We start from the raw sequence: 16709 nt of genomic DNA, 5'->3' as shown, positions 1-16709 counted from the left end.
TATAATTATTTTCTAAATTTATTTTTTATAAATGTAAAATATTAAAAAAAGCTACACTTTTCCCTCAATTATATTTTAAAAATTGAACTACAATAAATATATTTATTTGAAACTGGTTTTAAATAAAAGAATAAGTATACGAAACAAAGTAATATAATTTCAGTAATAAAATCTTGTATATTTGTATATATACATATTTTATATATTTTAAGTATTATATATACTTTTATATATATATATTTTTGTGTTCTTAATTATTTAAAATATATATATTTTTGTGTTATTTAAAATATTTTAGATTTTAATTCTGCTAGTTAAACTTTGCTGAAATATATTGGAACTATTTTTTTTTCGTTTCTACCTGTACCCAAAATAATTTATATAAAAATTATGTCATTTATTATACAGATGTGTCTATATAATTTCGAACTCCTTATTTAACTTGAGTAGATCTCTGAAAATGAAGAAGAATAACAACATAAAATTATTATAAAGAGCCCTTCTAAATAATTTATACAAATTATTTAAAAATGAAATTAATCATAAAATTACCTGTTTTCTACAGCTTCCATCAATTCATATTTTATGCATCAATGATATAACTAATCTTAACGTGGACCATATTGTATTTGACATTGCTTTAGTAGATACATTGCTGGTCTGTGGGCCTCTTCCTGCAGCTTGTTGATTTAAGGCTGTCAAGAGATGCTCACCTGCCTCTCTATATCATACGATTTCATATAAGATATTGCCATTTTCTTTACACTTTTAAAATGGTATTTAAAAATCTATATTACTTATACGCTCCTAGATTAACGCAAGATATGCCGAGATTGTAACGTGCTCGAATAAATCCCGGCGATAGCTCCAAGGCACGATGGTACGCGTTTACAGCTTCCGCCGATCGCTGGCCGTTAGCCAAGGTGGCACCTAATCTATTCCATAATCTGGAATCCTTTTGGAAATGTATAGTTATCAAATATGCGATTAGCCCGGCTCAAGAATAAATTCGAGACAAGTTATATTTACATCTGGGTGTACTTGTTAATGCTGCTGTGAAAACAATCCACAGCTTTGTTGTAATCGCTCGATAAATTAAACAATATACCTAATCCGCACTGTATATCGCATCAATTTCATCCCGAGGATTCATTCTCGCTGCCTGAATATATAAATCTTTGACTTCATCGTATACTTTACTACAACAAAATATTGTGTTAAAAATAATTTCCTGGAATGGGAAAAAAATTTACTTCTAACTTACTCGTATAATAAAGTAGACACACTGAAATTTGCATGGTTGTCTCTTGTAAGATTAGACTCTGGAACTGATAGATGTTTATATTTTTCATTCTTTAGTAACCACTCCTTTAATGTTAGACAGGCCTGCTTCTGATAAGATTCATTTGCATAAGAAGCTGCTAACGCCATTAGAGCAACACTGTTAGATGGATCCAAGCAGAGACAACGATTTAAAGCGGAGATGGCCAAAGGATCTTGCTCATTCTCAGCTTGTGTTTTACCGAGCAGTAGCCAAGCTTCGGTATATTTTCATCTTGTTGAAACAGCTGCCTCGAAACAAAGTACAGCGCTCGCAAATCACCCGCTTCTAATCGTTTCTTGCCTTCTGCCAGTGCATTTGGTAAATCCTTCATAGGATTGGTTTCACAAAATTCATATTCCTTATTGAATGGATCGTAATAAGTGTCAAATTCGGATACCCATGGGTGCGTAGAGGAACCCCATCTGCGGATACTTGTCCCATTCGTCTTGAAAATCGTTTCCATAATGAATCTAAATTATATTCTAGAATGTATCAATCATATTTTTGGGTTAATTACATGAATGAATTTCAAATATACTCTAAGATGTATCAATCTTTTTTCTTTTGTGTTAGTCACAATATATTATACAGGGTGTCCCGCAACGTGATGTCTATACTAAAATTGTGTTTTCTTGATATCATTCTAATAATAAGTCAAAAAGTTTAAATACACATATGCCCTAAAGCTGATTGTTTTTAAAGTTATAGCAAAAAACGAAAAAGTAATTATTTATTTATAATTTTTAATTATATTTACTTATTTATTTATTATTTATTTGTTTACTATACAACACAAGCAATTGTTTTGTGTAATATAATTTTTGTAATGTTTAGCATGTGGGAAAATGGGCTTATTTCTCAGCAATTCAATTTTCTGCCTGACTTTACTGTATTAGTACAAGAAAAGCACCTTTATCATGTTATTTTGATCAATTTATAAAGTATCATTTCAATGTATTTACTTTAATATTAAATTTTAATGAAATATTACTTCTAATATTTGTTTCGTTTTATTATAATAATTTTACGCCTTAACAACTGCAATGCTGTTCTCATTGCCAGATCTTATGATGATCAATTTATGTTAAATTTAAGTAGAGCTATAATTAATTACTTATCAATCTAAATTTATGTTTAATTTAGATTGATAAGTAATCAATTAGTTAATTATTGTTTAAAGTAAAAAAGTAGTTAATTGTTGTTTAATATTATCGTTTAATAATAATACATATTATTAACTTCAATAAATAATACTATTCTTATTTTATGCAATTGTGTTTTTTGCTATAACTTTAAACCAATCGACTTTGGGGCATATGTGTATTAAGACTTTGACTTAGAAGGACACCAAGAATACACAGTTTCAGTATGGACATTACATTGCGGGACACCCTGTATACACATGCATATGCAAAACATGTATTGCTAAAAAAAGAGACTAAAGAATACCTGAGGAAGGATTTTCCTTCATAAATTCATCTATCCATGTACCTGCGACTTCTAATTCTTCTTCTACCTTGTTCAAAATTGTACTATCATTAATATTGCTATTAGTTGAACTATCTTCTATTTTTTGTTGATCTGCCTGATATTGCTCTATCCATTCTTCAATTGGATTATCCAAGTTGGCTAACTCTGTTTGAGTAGTTTTTATTGGAATGTCACCTTCTTGTTTCATGAATTTCATGAACTTTGAGTACGCAAAGTTTGGATCTTCATCTTTTATGACTTGAACAGCATTGTCTTTGTTAACATTGTCTTGTACACTGTTTATGCTATGTTCTAAATATTCTTCCATCCATTTTGAATCCAGACCAAGTTTGTGAGTCTCAGGTAACTGTGTGTTTTCCTCCTGCACAGGTGGCATTAAAGGTGTATTCCATGTTTTATTCACTTGAAATTCCTAAATTTGATATATGATTTAAAATATTATAATATTTAATATATATCATATTATAATTACATTTTTTATGCTAAGTGATACAATTGTATGTAACACAATAAATGTTTTTTTTTTTAATTACCTCCAATTGCTTGGCAGATTTAAAACATATATTTTCCCAAGCTGAGTCCAGATCACTTAATTCTTTAATGACTCCAGGTGCTGCTATCGGAGGATAGATATTTTGATCAATTTCTCTCATTTCTTGAAGTAAATTGTCCATTCGAAATGTCTGCGGGCAAGTGGGTTCTTCTAAGAATTGTTGCACTAACTGATCTGCATCCTGTGCTTGAAAAGCCTCAGAAGGATTGAATGGCTGATGAATTCCTTCCTCCTTGAAGCCATGATCTTGCACATAATGTGATGCAAGGCGCATCAACGAGCTGGGACCTCCACAATCTCCTTCCACCAACTCACGGAATGCCATTTTTTTATATTATATTGAAATTTCCTGCAAAGGAATAAACATTAATTAATTTAATTTTTTGATCACAAAACTAATTTATATGGATATATTATTCAATATATAAACATTTTAAATCTATTATAAATCTAAATTTTTCTTATTTGTAAATGCAATAATGAGCATAGAGAAATTTTTGTAGGACATAAATTCTTTACCCAAATATATAATAAGTAAGAATGATAAACAATAACATGTTAGCTATATAAAATACTCTGAAGAAAGTTGTATAAAAGCTGTGTGTGAGAAAAAGTTCTGTAATATTAGCATAGATAGGCAAATGTTTCATGCAAAGTATATTATTTGAAGGAAAAAAAAAGAAAACAATTGCAAATTCTAAAGTGCCAAATAAAAGAACCGATATACTCAAGTAAAGCAGCACAAAAGTTAGTTAGCCAAATTTCAGCTGTTGGCTTCTCGCTTAAAAACGCCTTCACCGTAAAAAAATAAATAAATAAATAACGATCATTCGAGCATTATTTCGCCATATACTCACTTGCTTCGCGTTAATTATGTCGCGTTATCGTGACGTGCATATGTTTATCGGGCATGAGCAGCAAGAATTATGCTGATTTTATGATCGAGACTTTGCACCGGAACAGCAGGAGAAAGGAGAAGGAGAAGGAGGAGGGAGAGATGGGAGGGAAAAGAAGAGGCTGGATAGGGAACGCGCGAGTGACAGATCAGTAAGAGAGAGCAAAGAAATATGCGAAGCAGTCGGATGACAAATTGTCTATTTCATTAAGACATTCCATCAAGCGTCACTTGTTTTTTTTCTTTTTTACCGATTCACAAATATAAGAGAAAAAAATATGAAACTGTTAAATGGCGCGGATTCTTAGCCTTTGGCTTCAAATTTTTGTATATAATAAAATATGCAGCGATATAAAAGAGGCTTGTTCCAAGTTTCAATATATGTAATGCATATAATATATATAATAACATAGCATATAATATATGTAACGAAAACTATAGATTTTTTTTAGTAGCTATATCGATTCAGTATAGATTTGAACTTCAAATTGATTAATATATATGACGTCGAAGTGACATTATTTTGACTTTTCTGTTCTATTTGCAAGTGTAAAGTATAACAAAAGCGCAGATTTCTTGATTGGTCAAACAGCAAAAAAACACAATTAATTGGTTATGAAATAGGGAATTTTAATAGTCCAGAAAATGTTCTATTTGATAACCAATTGGTATGACAAAAGGGTGCTTTATATATGCAGACGACACAGAGTATCATTCTATCTTTGTTGTTTATTGATATTGAAAGAAGATAGAACGATACGCTGTGTCAGGCCGATGGCAGAGAGATAAACAGGGAGCACACACTCTTGCATAGGCGCATAAGCGGTAAACATGAGAATCGTGATTGGTCTATAACACATTGCATAGAATTCAACCATCAAATTTCTTATGCATATGCTTGTGCGCTTATGCAAGAGTGTGTGTTCCCCGCTTTAAACGTAAGCGCTTACGTCTGCCGAGCGTAGACGTAAAGTAGACAGAGAAAAAAAACGTAACTACCCGCAAACACGGTATATAAATGTTATATACGCGTAAGTATTCAAGCATGTTACATGTAACGTATATGTTAGTTGTAATTTCCCATTCATAGATTAACATTTTTAATATAATCGTATTGGTGCGCTTCTTGAATTGGACCAATAGCGAGCGCATTGAAGTAAAAAACGAGCATGTTTGGGGCTGCGACGCGAACAAACCATAATAAAGATGCGCCAACTCTGAACCATTTTGATTGGCTCTAGAAGTCACGTGGTTTTTCCGCCATCTTCTGATCATTGCAAGCGTGCGTCGACACAAATATACTTGGTGCAAGGGCACGATCATGGTGCAAGATGTAGATTGACGTTGTAAGAAAGATAAGTTTCCATGAGGAAATTAATTTTCGAACACAATATTGATATTTCAGTGATAGTTGATAAACAGAAACTCTAAAATATGCTCCATTTTCCATTGCTCCGCTGCTCTACTCTGCAGCTCCGAGTTCTCCGTGCTCTGCTTTGTTAATTTGTCTTCTGCTTTATGGTCGCAAGATAGCGGCTGCCAGAAGGAGTGGGGACAGATTAGTGCATCTCTTATTATAGGTCTTTAATATTAACAAGTATGATCAAGTGTCATCTATTTGATTCATAAAGTTCAAAGTTGTCCTTTCACACTTGTTTATATATCGCTTGTTCATTTCGCTTAAGCTAGTAGTACAACACTTTCTGTAAGGGAGGATCACACCTTGGCAGAAAAAAGTATGAAAATACAGAAAGCAGAAGCAATCCAACGTCGGTGCATAAGCTTACTAGATAATAAACTCGGTGGGTAGTAAACTTACGCCACGCAATTTCTGATTAGCTTCTGTTTTTCTGTTTTTCTGCCTTTTCGGTGTGAATCCTCCTAAGACGAAGGAAAGACCGTCACATAGGCAGTAAACATTCGAGGGTAGGATTTGTGTATCTTGGGTGGAGTTACTCACGAGGTAAAAATTACAAAAAGACGTACCGTCACACGGCGGTACCTAAATATAAAAAATATATCCGTGAACACGTTTGACGATTGATAAGCCGACATTTATCCCAGCAACAAAAGGAAGAGCTACGGTGAAAAAACGTTTTCGGACGAAAGTTCCTTACTAGTCGGCGCTCGCGCGACAGATTTTATTAAAAGAATCAACGAGTTCATACGAAATGTGATATAACACAGTGTTGATCAAAAATTTTTGAATTAAATTTTATTGAAAAAAATTACTATTACTGAAATTTTTTACATTAATAGCATTTACAGCGCTCGCTTAATTCAAACTACATAAGGAAGGGCGCTGTCCGATTACTAATCTCGAAACTTGTCCTCTTCACCCTACGGGTCGGGCAGACCAACATATTTTAGTCTGATACTATTACAGAGTGATACTGTCTAACAACGATCAGCTATTGGGCCAATTAATCTCCCTTATTTCGAGGTATTGAAAATACAAAATTATACGATAATATGTAGTAGTATCGAAATAACAGGGTGATTTAGTTACTACTCGAAAATAAAATTGATCAAAATGTTGCCGTATTACTATAATAAATGTCTATAGGGTTGAAATAAAGTATAGAGATTACATAGGCTTATGTTGATACCGGTTGCCGAAATGTGGGAGATGGGTACTGAGCGTCATCTTTGCAAATTTAATCAATTTTTTCTATCCGCTTTCGAACGGAGGGGTTTCCAGCTCTTGTGCCCAAACGAAACTTGGATCCTGATTTTTTGTTTTCCCTTGGTATCGTCGCGCCTTCCCCCTTGGGATGATTCCTTCCCCCCTTCTCCTTGGGCCCTATCCCTTCGATCTCCCACCCCCCTTTCCCTCTCCTCTGCCCCGTACATCCCCTCTCTCCCATGTTCTTCTTGCCCGATTACTTTCCTTTGCTCCTTCCTTATTTTCCCAAAAGTTCCACCTTTTTATACGTTATATACATAATTTTTTTGGTACTTTTCAGTTCAAGAATTTTATATTTTTACTTACTTACTTACCGCAGTTTTCTTATCCAAATGTAAATTTTGTATCCGCAGTCTATAAACTTGAAACATTTTACAATTTATGATTAATATTATTTTATTACAAATTTCTATATATATGCACAATCTGGTCAAATATCGTGATTTATTCACTTATTATTATCTATTTTAATAAAGAAAAAAACAAAAAACACTTGCAACAATCAAAAATAACCGAACCGCCTGCCGCGAACTGAAACATGCCAAGAAAGCACACTCAATTTCCGCGAATCTCGTATTTTTTTGAAGAATCAACAATTTCAAACGAATTGTAATCCTTCCAAATCACTGGCAGCAAGTAGTAATTCACAATATGAAGTGTTCAGTAACTACGATTAAAAATCGTAACTGAAAACCGCAAACGAAAGTTGCAATGAAGGGTAAGAGTAAAAGTTCTGTGATAAAATGACTTGGCAATAGAAAATTTAATAATTTCAAATAGAAAAATTTTGGAAATTACCGAGGATTTACAATAATAAAGTAAAAATATATTAATAATTTATGTTTTCGAATTTGCTCGGCGGAAGGATCTTTAAAACAAGATTTTAGAAGGGAGGAAGGACCTTTAAATAATAAACAGCAAAAAGTTGAAAAAATTAAAGCGCGCGCGTTTAAATAAAGCAGCTAACCTCTGAAATAGATACGCAATTGGTTTTTACTTATCCGCCCTGTAAGCCGCCTAAGCTCTCTGAGCGTGCTATACACTTTTTATATCATATATAACAGGGTGTCCGGTAACCCTAACGGACCAATGATTAAGGGCGATCTCTGGCCAATTTGGAGAACGATTTTCTTAGCAAAAATGTAGAGAAGTCAAATAATTTTCGAGTTAGTAATCATTGAAAATAGGTTTTTTGAAAACTAAAAAAACGTTTTGGTTTTAAAAGTCCTAACATAATACATTCTTCTTCAGTTAATTTCAGTAGAGTTTACTATATAAAATTTATTTTAAGGCCTTAGTTATAACGATATATCATGGACAAGAGTTGGAAACGTTGGTACCCACTGATGGCCGATTTTTCGAACATTTTTCGCGGAAAAAAGTCTTCCCAAATTGACCAGAAGAATCCATTTGTAATGCATTGGTCTGTAGTTACCGGACACCCGGTAATTATTGGACCCGAGTTTCGTTGTTGTTCAGATCTCGAGCTTTGGAAGTAGGAAACAGACGAGTATCATATACGTTGTGGTGACTTGCCGAATGAAAGCAAGACAGAGAGCGACCGATATGATGAGCTTAATAGCTCATAATGTTATAACTAATAAATAAAAAATTATAACTTTTACCTACTAGTTATTGAAAGCTTTTTTTAATAAATGTTTCATTAATGTATTATCATCTAAGTCTAAGTCGTTTAATTACTTTTTAGTTTTTTTACTAAATTAATTTTAATTTAGTTCTCGTCATTTTATATGAAAAAGAATATCCTATAACGTTTGTTATAATGATTAATATATTTCGGGAAGAACCGAATTATATAATCTAATAAATTAAAGTTTTAAAAAGTTATATTTACTTTTGAATTTTAATTATTTTTTATGCAAAGATTTCTAAATCCTTACACACATAATGGTGGATTGTTGTTGTCAATCCATATATTCGCAATTTATATATCTTTTAATTATGATTTTAATAAAATAAAATTTAAAAATTCAAGGGTCAAATATAATTTTATAGAAGAACACAAATATTTAAATTAATTATAAACGTATACCCAGGATATATTTTTTCTCGGTACGAAAATATTAGAGTAAAATTAAATTAATCATAAAAGATTAAACAATTAAGTTAAAGAAAGAATTTAAACTTCTATTTTATATAATATAATAAAAAAACCATTTGTATTACGGCCAACCGTCGTGAAATAATGAAATAAATTGCTATTACGTCGAAGTCACGTTTCTAAGCCTTAGAAACCTTTTTTAAAAAACATTCAATAAATATAAGTACATGTTATATGTTACCTTATATTTATTGAATCTGTTGTGTTTAATAAAATGTTTATTATTATCATATAAATCTCAAATTATTAATTATTTTGTTTCATTTGTTTTATGAGTAATTTAATTTATTCTAGTTAGTTTTGTACGAAAAATACATCACGGGATACGTTTTAATAACCCATTAAATTATAATTTATGTTCAAAAATATTTATGACCTTTAATTTTAATTTTGTATTTTATTAAAAATTATAATTAACATATATACTTAATGGCGATTATATGGAGAACAAATCCCTATTATGTGTGTCGATATTTTCCGGAACTCTTTGCTAAAATAGATTAAAATTAAAAGTCAAATATAAGTTTTGAACACTTTTTATTATAAAAATATATAATTCGACTCTCGAAATAGATTAATTCATTATAAACGTATACGTATTAGTATTTTTCACATATGAATGATTAGAAAATTAAATTAATTATTAAAAAACTAAAAATTATTAAACGAACTAGACTTAGATGATAATAATAATGAACATTTATTAAAATAATTTAATAGGTCGGTTAATATTTTTATTTATTTATTTATTTATAACATCAGAAAATCTGGCCGTTTCCGAAATACGCGAACGCTAACGAAAAGAGATCTCGTACATGCCGGCCCGGACGAGGTCATGAGCATGAGACGCTCTTATCTGGGAACGGGTTATTATAGTTACTGCATTGACCACTACTACAATATGGCGCTGAAATCAGTTGAGAAATGCTGGTCTCTCCTTCATCCAGACCTTTGGCGATCTGTCTATTAATCTGTGCATACGTGTACTTTCATTCATGTATGATTACTGGCATGCATTTAATTCATGAAGGTCGATAACGTCATGTTTCTGTATATCTCTTTAATGTTGAAAGTTCAGAAAGTTGCCACAGTGTCGCCACAAACTGACAGCTTTCAATCAGCTGATTGCTCCGATCAGCTGACTGTTGCTCTCGCGTTCAGCACGCGTTCGTCGTTCACGTTGATCGTGATTAATTAATTAATTTAACAGAATGAGCATACTCAATCAAACTGCCACGTCTCGCTCGCATTTCGAGCGTTCTCCACCGCGAAATGTAAGTCATAAAAAGAAAAGCAAGGCTCTTCTGTTTTATAAGATTCTAAATATAACCTAATCAAAACCTAATCTGTCAACATTTGTAAACGAAATAACAAATAATTACGCAGTAAACGTGATTTTACTATTGGCCTGATCGATTAATAATTTAGTTTGAGCTCTTTTTTAGGGAGAATAAAGTAAAATAAAAATTATCATTTTTTTTGTTTCGATGTTTCAATCACATGTCTCATTATTTTTAGGTTTTGCGCTTCTGCACAAAGATCGGGGAAACCCGCCAATACCTGTGAATCCACTTAAAGATACGTACGGTGCTAGTTTTCAGGCTAAAAACGGAGTGATATACGACAAGAAGCCGTTCAAGATACGTCTCGAGGCCGGCAAAAATTACTCGTGGTGTCTTTGTGGTCAGAGCAAGGGCCAGCCACTATGTGACGGTACGCAACAAAAACGTTTACCTTAAAATCAAGCTTAGACCAATACGTTTCACTGTCACGGAGACCAAGGAGTACTGGCTGTGCAACTGCAAGCAAACGTCAAACAGACCTTTCTGTGATGGCACGCACAAGAGGCCTGATATACAGGAGAAGAAAAAATAAATGTGTGGACAATTGTATTTCTCGATATGAAAACATCGTCAAAGTTAGTTACTTTATATATAATGATAAGCCTCTTACAAATACATACTTAAGAATGTATATAATATACATATGTATGTGATGGTTTTTATTATTATAGGGTGCCATTAACATAAATATTTGTATAAAACAATATAAGCATTTATATCATAAAATAAGAATAATTATTTTCTAATCTCTTTTTTTAAAGGAAGTTATTGTCAACACAATACTAAATTATGATAAAGTAAACGTATAAAATATATACATACATTATAAAAGTAAATTGAAGATTATTTTCAAAAATAAGAAACATATCGAGATAAATATAAATATATATATTAAATCACGATATTCGATTCTATTTTGTATTTATTGCGTAATGACGAATTCCATAGTTTTCGCAATTGCATGTAATTATCTTGTCCGAGTGATGTACACTTCCGAAGTCGGAAGTAGAATATTCATCACGCGAGGAAAAAATGCAGGACGCGCGTTACAAATCGCAGTGCGTGCGTGGTGCTTCGAAAACACTGTCTAAAGTCATTAATTGCATAATGGCACGTGTTAATTTACTGTTGTTTTTTCTCATTATATGTGCGGCATATTTAGCGACTGCGATCGCTGCTGTCTAATCAATTATCAAGAGTTGCCGCAATATGATCTGATAAAGACCAATCGGCGCTCGAATCAGCCAATCATATCGCGGAATGTGGTTTCTAACGGGAAGAATGCATGGAATTCGCGGCATCGAAAAGGGCTCTCGCTTTCAATCTTGCTTCGACGAGGAAGCATGTCGGTATGCGATATAACGAACAGAATCAACGTAATTGCGACGTATAATTATGATAATTTTATAATAAACCTATTCATAATAACGAGATAGAATATAATGCACACAAAATGTAAAGTATATAAATAGTAATTAACTTATTCAATTATCTTGATTAATCCAATGCATAATTTGTAATTTCTCCAGTGCATTTCTTATACAGCATTTTTTTATCTATCCATCTCTTTATCAATACATAGGAACTCGGGGAAAATACGTGCCAAGCTCTTCAATGCCCGAAGATTTCAACATGACTACTCTCGTACGCGCGGCAAATTACAAATACTACAGCATGTACCCGATTTCCTCTGTTGGTAATTGTAATTACGATTATTATCGCTTGCGATTTGTCCATTAATATTGCGTGCAAAAAAATCCTCGGAATTTAAATATCAAATTTATATACAAAAATAAATATAAGTATCCGCGAATTAATCTCCGGAAGGCCAAGTTTGACATTTGTATTTCCTGCAACGAAAAATCCCTTGCAGAAAACTCTACGATAAAATGCATCGCTAAAGCGGGGATGTTTGTATTCTCATCCACGAGCTTGAATTACACGGAAGCCCAAAGTTCTGCCGAAAACGAAACGCATCTCTCGCGCACGTGATAAGCGAGGAACGTACGGAAGGTTTGGCCAGATTCGTGTCACAAAATCGTCCCAGCTTCGTGGGTCTCAGTAACAATGATAAAGAGGGGTATCTGGAAGAACGAATTCGGTAATCGCAATTTTTTACAAGACTTCATTAGCGCGCGATTTACTCGTAGAGACGAGAAAAATTTGTTTCTCAAAACTCTATTTTTTCGTCATAGAAAATATATCTCGTATAATTCGACGCAGGCGAAGCCTTGTCTTGCTTCAATTATCGGGGCATGGGGCGAGGGACAACCATCGCATAAGGGTTGCGTCGCCCTTGTAAACCACCTGCTGAGAGCTCCCCGCCCTTCTGGAAAGTGGTGCCCTGTTTTAAATCGTTGCCATTTATTTGCGAAATTTCGCCATGTTTCAACGATCGTCGCGACAACATCATAAAAATCATAATCGCACGTAACACGAATACGAATACAATAAGGTACGAAAAATTACGCATACAATGTGATAATTGTACATAATAAAAAATAAACTTACGCGCGAGAAAAATCGTTTTCTTAGCAAAGATTCTATGAAGCAAAATAGATATTAACTTTAATTATCCTACACACAAAGGGTTTTGTGTCACTTTTATACTACTTAAATTAATTCGATCATTTTAGTAGTAAATTTTGACAAGGTTTATTGAAATGAGGAGAGGCAATTAAGTATGTACAGAGATTTAATGTAGGATTACAGGACTCCAGCATTTGCAGATAAAGAGAGATTTACTCTGATGGCTTTATTTACAGGTACGATTGTTAATTCGACATATGCGCTGCTTGGTTGACACGTTGATAAAGGAAGGGAAAATATATATATAACTCTCACTCGGTCGTTGCTTATACATATATATGTACATAGAGCATAGGCCTAACGTTAATAACATTAAAAATCATATGCAGTTCGTAGCTCTCGAATCGTTAATTCCAATTCCCTTACATTCTAGATCATGCTTTCTATAGCGCGATACCTATCACTTCACGACTATGTAGCTAGCAGTGTTGCTCTGCCGCAACGACATACATAATTCGCTTGACGCTTTTCAATAGGACACTTATCGAAGAGAGCTTCGCTATGCAGCGTGATATATAAAAATGTTTCGTCTCCTCGATAAGATTCGACGTCGCGCAACAACAATTGAAAATATAAGTCTGCTATTATTATATTATATCAATCCTCGCGATACTTGCCAATATAGCAATCGAAAGCGTACAAGAGATAGTTGTATCGCGTTTTTAATATACATTGTCTCGATTACACAACGTTTAATCCGTCAGGTGCTGTTTAGGATAATGCTCGGAACGTGATATCTTGAGAATAAAGATTTCTTTATAATTTTTACGTATATTCTCACTCAACACGCATAATTAATACTCAAAATTATTGTATTTACAGATTAAACATTCACATTTAATAATCTTCTCTCAGAACATCCACTTCAAATCAATTCTGGAATAAGATTCGATGGCAAATGGAGAACTGCGTAAAAAAATGCATAGGTAAGTACAAGCCTAACTTAATTAACACATATATTTCTATCATTCTTTTAAGATGATCGCATTAAAGTTAAAAGTGTTTATACGATTGCATTTACAATGATTGAATCGCAAGAGTTTATTATTTATGAGGGAAGACGATGCTCCTAAAGTGGCGGAAGGACGACATTCAATTAATTAATTTAACAAACAATTGTTTGTTTTAAAAAATATCCCTCAAAGGCATAAGATAAACGCAAATATTTTAATCGAGGCCTTTACGGTGGATCTCTTAATCACTAATAAACTTATATTCAAGATGTAATTACAAAAACAAAAGTAGCAAATATTCGTTCAACTCGCTTAATAACTATTATTGTCACGCGTTATATCTGCAAGAATGTGCACGATGGTGTCGCGTTTGCAAACCGAAGTTCTATATAGCGCCTGAGTAAACATATATTTATGTAAGAAATATTTAAACGACCTGATCTGTGTGTTTGTGTGCAGCGAAATATAAAAGAAATAAAAGATGTGATTTCGTTATAGAATACAAATCTGAACATTTTGTCGTATGGTCTCGTTACCTTGAACTTTTTTTCCATAAATATGGTCAGTGTTAAAATTAAGAGAGTTGCCCTTGAGTTCATATTAAAGAAATTAAATGTACATATTACAAATTAAAGCAATAGTCTATCTTACAAAGAGATACCTAAATAATTAAAAAAGCCACTGCATTTCGTTAATTACAATTGGTTAACTTTGTGGAATTATTCTTGCGACGCGCTTTACAATATATAAAATTTCTCAAATATAATATACGCTTATCGATACGTACGCTTATATATACGTAAGTACAATAAATAATAAATGCCATAATAAATCGTAGACCGATATTAGAATATTATAGTACCTTTTTTCAAAAATAAAAAAGAAGCACAAAAATGTATAAATTATTCAAAGTACAAAATTATGAAAAATGTATACAACCGCATATTGTTGCCTTAATCAAGGCAACTTTGTGATAAATTGCATATTAATATTCTTTTGACGTTCGGGGACGGATTACACGCGAAATAAGAATTTACGTTTGAAATGTATGTATATCTTTACAGTACATTATTTTTTTAAGCAAGGAGATTGATAACGTAGGGTTATCAGTGTCCAGTATCAATAAAATTAATTTGTAGAGAAATATTTCCACCTAATATAATTATAAATATAATATAATTATATTGTTTTTCTTGTGAAATTTTTATTATGATTAAACATATGCAATTATAAAGTATATGTATATGTTTACGAGATATTATATTAAGTTACCAACTCGCGCCCCAAATATATTTCGTTTTTAGCGTAAATATTGCATATTCATATATTGATCAAATAAATATGATAAATATACTGCGCTAAAATTTTGCCATAAAATTTTATACATCTGAAAACTATTGATTGCTAAAAATTAATAAAGAATGAAAAGAGAATAAAAATATACATATATGTGTATATTATTTAATATTGCATATCTGCACATAAAAATAAAATCTATTTTTTATCAATCTGATTAGAGGAAATCTTTTAGTCCGTCCTACTGTTTAAAGCATCAAATATATTTTATAGAAACAAATACTGATATAAAAAATTAAATAACGTCTCGTATTCCTCTCATATATTCATATATATAATCATTTCATTCTTTTTTTATATCCAATATTTTTACTTAAAATTCCGTTTTTATATAAAAAATAAAAAAAGTTCTTTTTATCTTCAACATGATTCGCGATTATATCGAAATAAAGCTACTAAGCTGTCTTTAAAACGAACTATGATGCATATTAGTCTTTTTTAGTCCTGCTCTATAATACTTTCATTTTGGACAGAACAAAAATCTTTTGTGAATTTCTCGCTGCCTCATTTCCCTACATGTAATATAATTATGTGACGCTACGATAATCATATCGCTTTATGAGCACTGTTTCAAAGATATTTAATCTCTCTTAGAATATACGGAATAAATACTTCGATAAGCTGGTATAGAAATAAATGGCTCGACGAACACGTCGAATTAGGCTTGTACGGATCCGTACTTGCCCCTAATTCGGTATGATATTACTCGTGAAAAATCACCGAGAATCACTTACTCTTAACGTAGAATGAGGCATCCCGGAAATGCAATAAATAATAAAATGCTTATATTGGCACTCAGATTACTGAAGAAAAATTACTACAAAAAACATCACACAATTATCGCGAGGCAGCTGTGTTCGTTGGATAAAAAAAGATCACATATATATTCTTACGCCCTATTGAGCTACTCGATTTTAAGTACTTTTATATATAATAATTTTCACTATTTGATAAAGTAATAAAAAATAAAATAATTAGCAATCTTTTCGTAAATTCTATTAAAATAAATGAGTAAAAATAAGTAACATAAAACAATGAATAAAATGCAAATTGGCAAAGGAAAAGCATGGGCACTTGGAAGGACACTTGCGCTTTCCTCTTTTTTTTCCGAAACTTTATGTCGCAAGTTTTTTCATGCTATTGATAATATGTGGGGAATGATGGTTCACGTCATAAGAATCTAGATTATGTGCAAATATACACTACATGTTTGAAGTGTTTTATATGTGTCGTGAATTTTTCAGGAAAATAGTAGTTATATGGAGCTTGCGAATGTTTTGTAGTTATTTTCAAAACAGCTATGATTATCTAAATAGATGATTATCAAGATAGATGACAAACTTCGGCAGTTACAATGAGATCTGTTAAAAAATGAAAACTGGGGTTAAGGGAAAAAG

The 16709-nt window shown here is 32.1% G+C and overlaps 1 protein-coding gene and 2 pseudogenes across 2 annotated transcripts; 2 read left to right on the top strand and 1 right to left on the bottom strand.

Annotated features, from left to right (window-relative positions):
* Positions 1 to 364: 364 nt before the first annotated feature.
* Positions 365 to 4159, bottom strand: LOC146724923 (peroxisomal targeting signal 1 receptor-like; annotated as a pseudogene). The gene is made up of 8 exons (XR_014925971.1): positions 4096 to 4159; positions 3349 to 3717; positions 2774 to 3227; positions 1265 to 1806; positions 1030 to 1199; positions 798 to 955; positions 553 to 721; positions 365 to 454 (listed from the first exon to the last, which is right to left on the bottom strand). The product of XR_014925971.1 is annotated as a peroxisomal targeting signal 1 receptor-like (transcript).
* Positions 4160 to 10095: 5936 nt separating this feature from the next.
* LOC146724922 (CDGSH iron-sulfur domain-containing protein 3, mitochondrial-like) lies at positions 10096 to 11054 on the top strand. Its single transcript, XM_085488148.1, is given in 3 exon segments — positions 10096 to 10237; positions 10590 to 10789; positions 10791 to 11054. Coding segments are annotated over 3 exon segments (498 nt in total). The 3' UTR covers positions 10947 to 11054.
* Positions 11055 to 11521: 467 nt separating this feature from the next.
* Positions 11522 to 12848, top strand: LOC146724921 (uncharacterized; annotated as a pseudogene).
* The last annotated feature ends 3861 nt before the right edge of the window (positions 12849 to 16709 follow it).

This window comes from Nylanderia fulva, unplaced genomic scaffold (genome assembly GCF_048542155.1).
Source record: "Nylanderia fulva isolate GAGA-0341 unplaced genomic scaffold, ASM4854215v1 Scaffold1100, whole genome shotgun sequence".
In the NCBI taxonomy this organism is placed as follows: domain Eukaryota; kingdom Metazoa; phylum Arthropoda; class Insecta; order Hymenoptera; family Formicidae; genus Nylanderia; species Nylanderia fulva.
The sequence above is the reverse complement of the archived record's forward strand: the minus strand, read 5'-3'. Positions and strand labels throughout refer to the sequence as shown.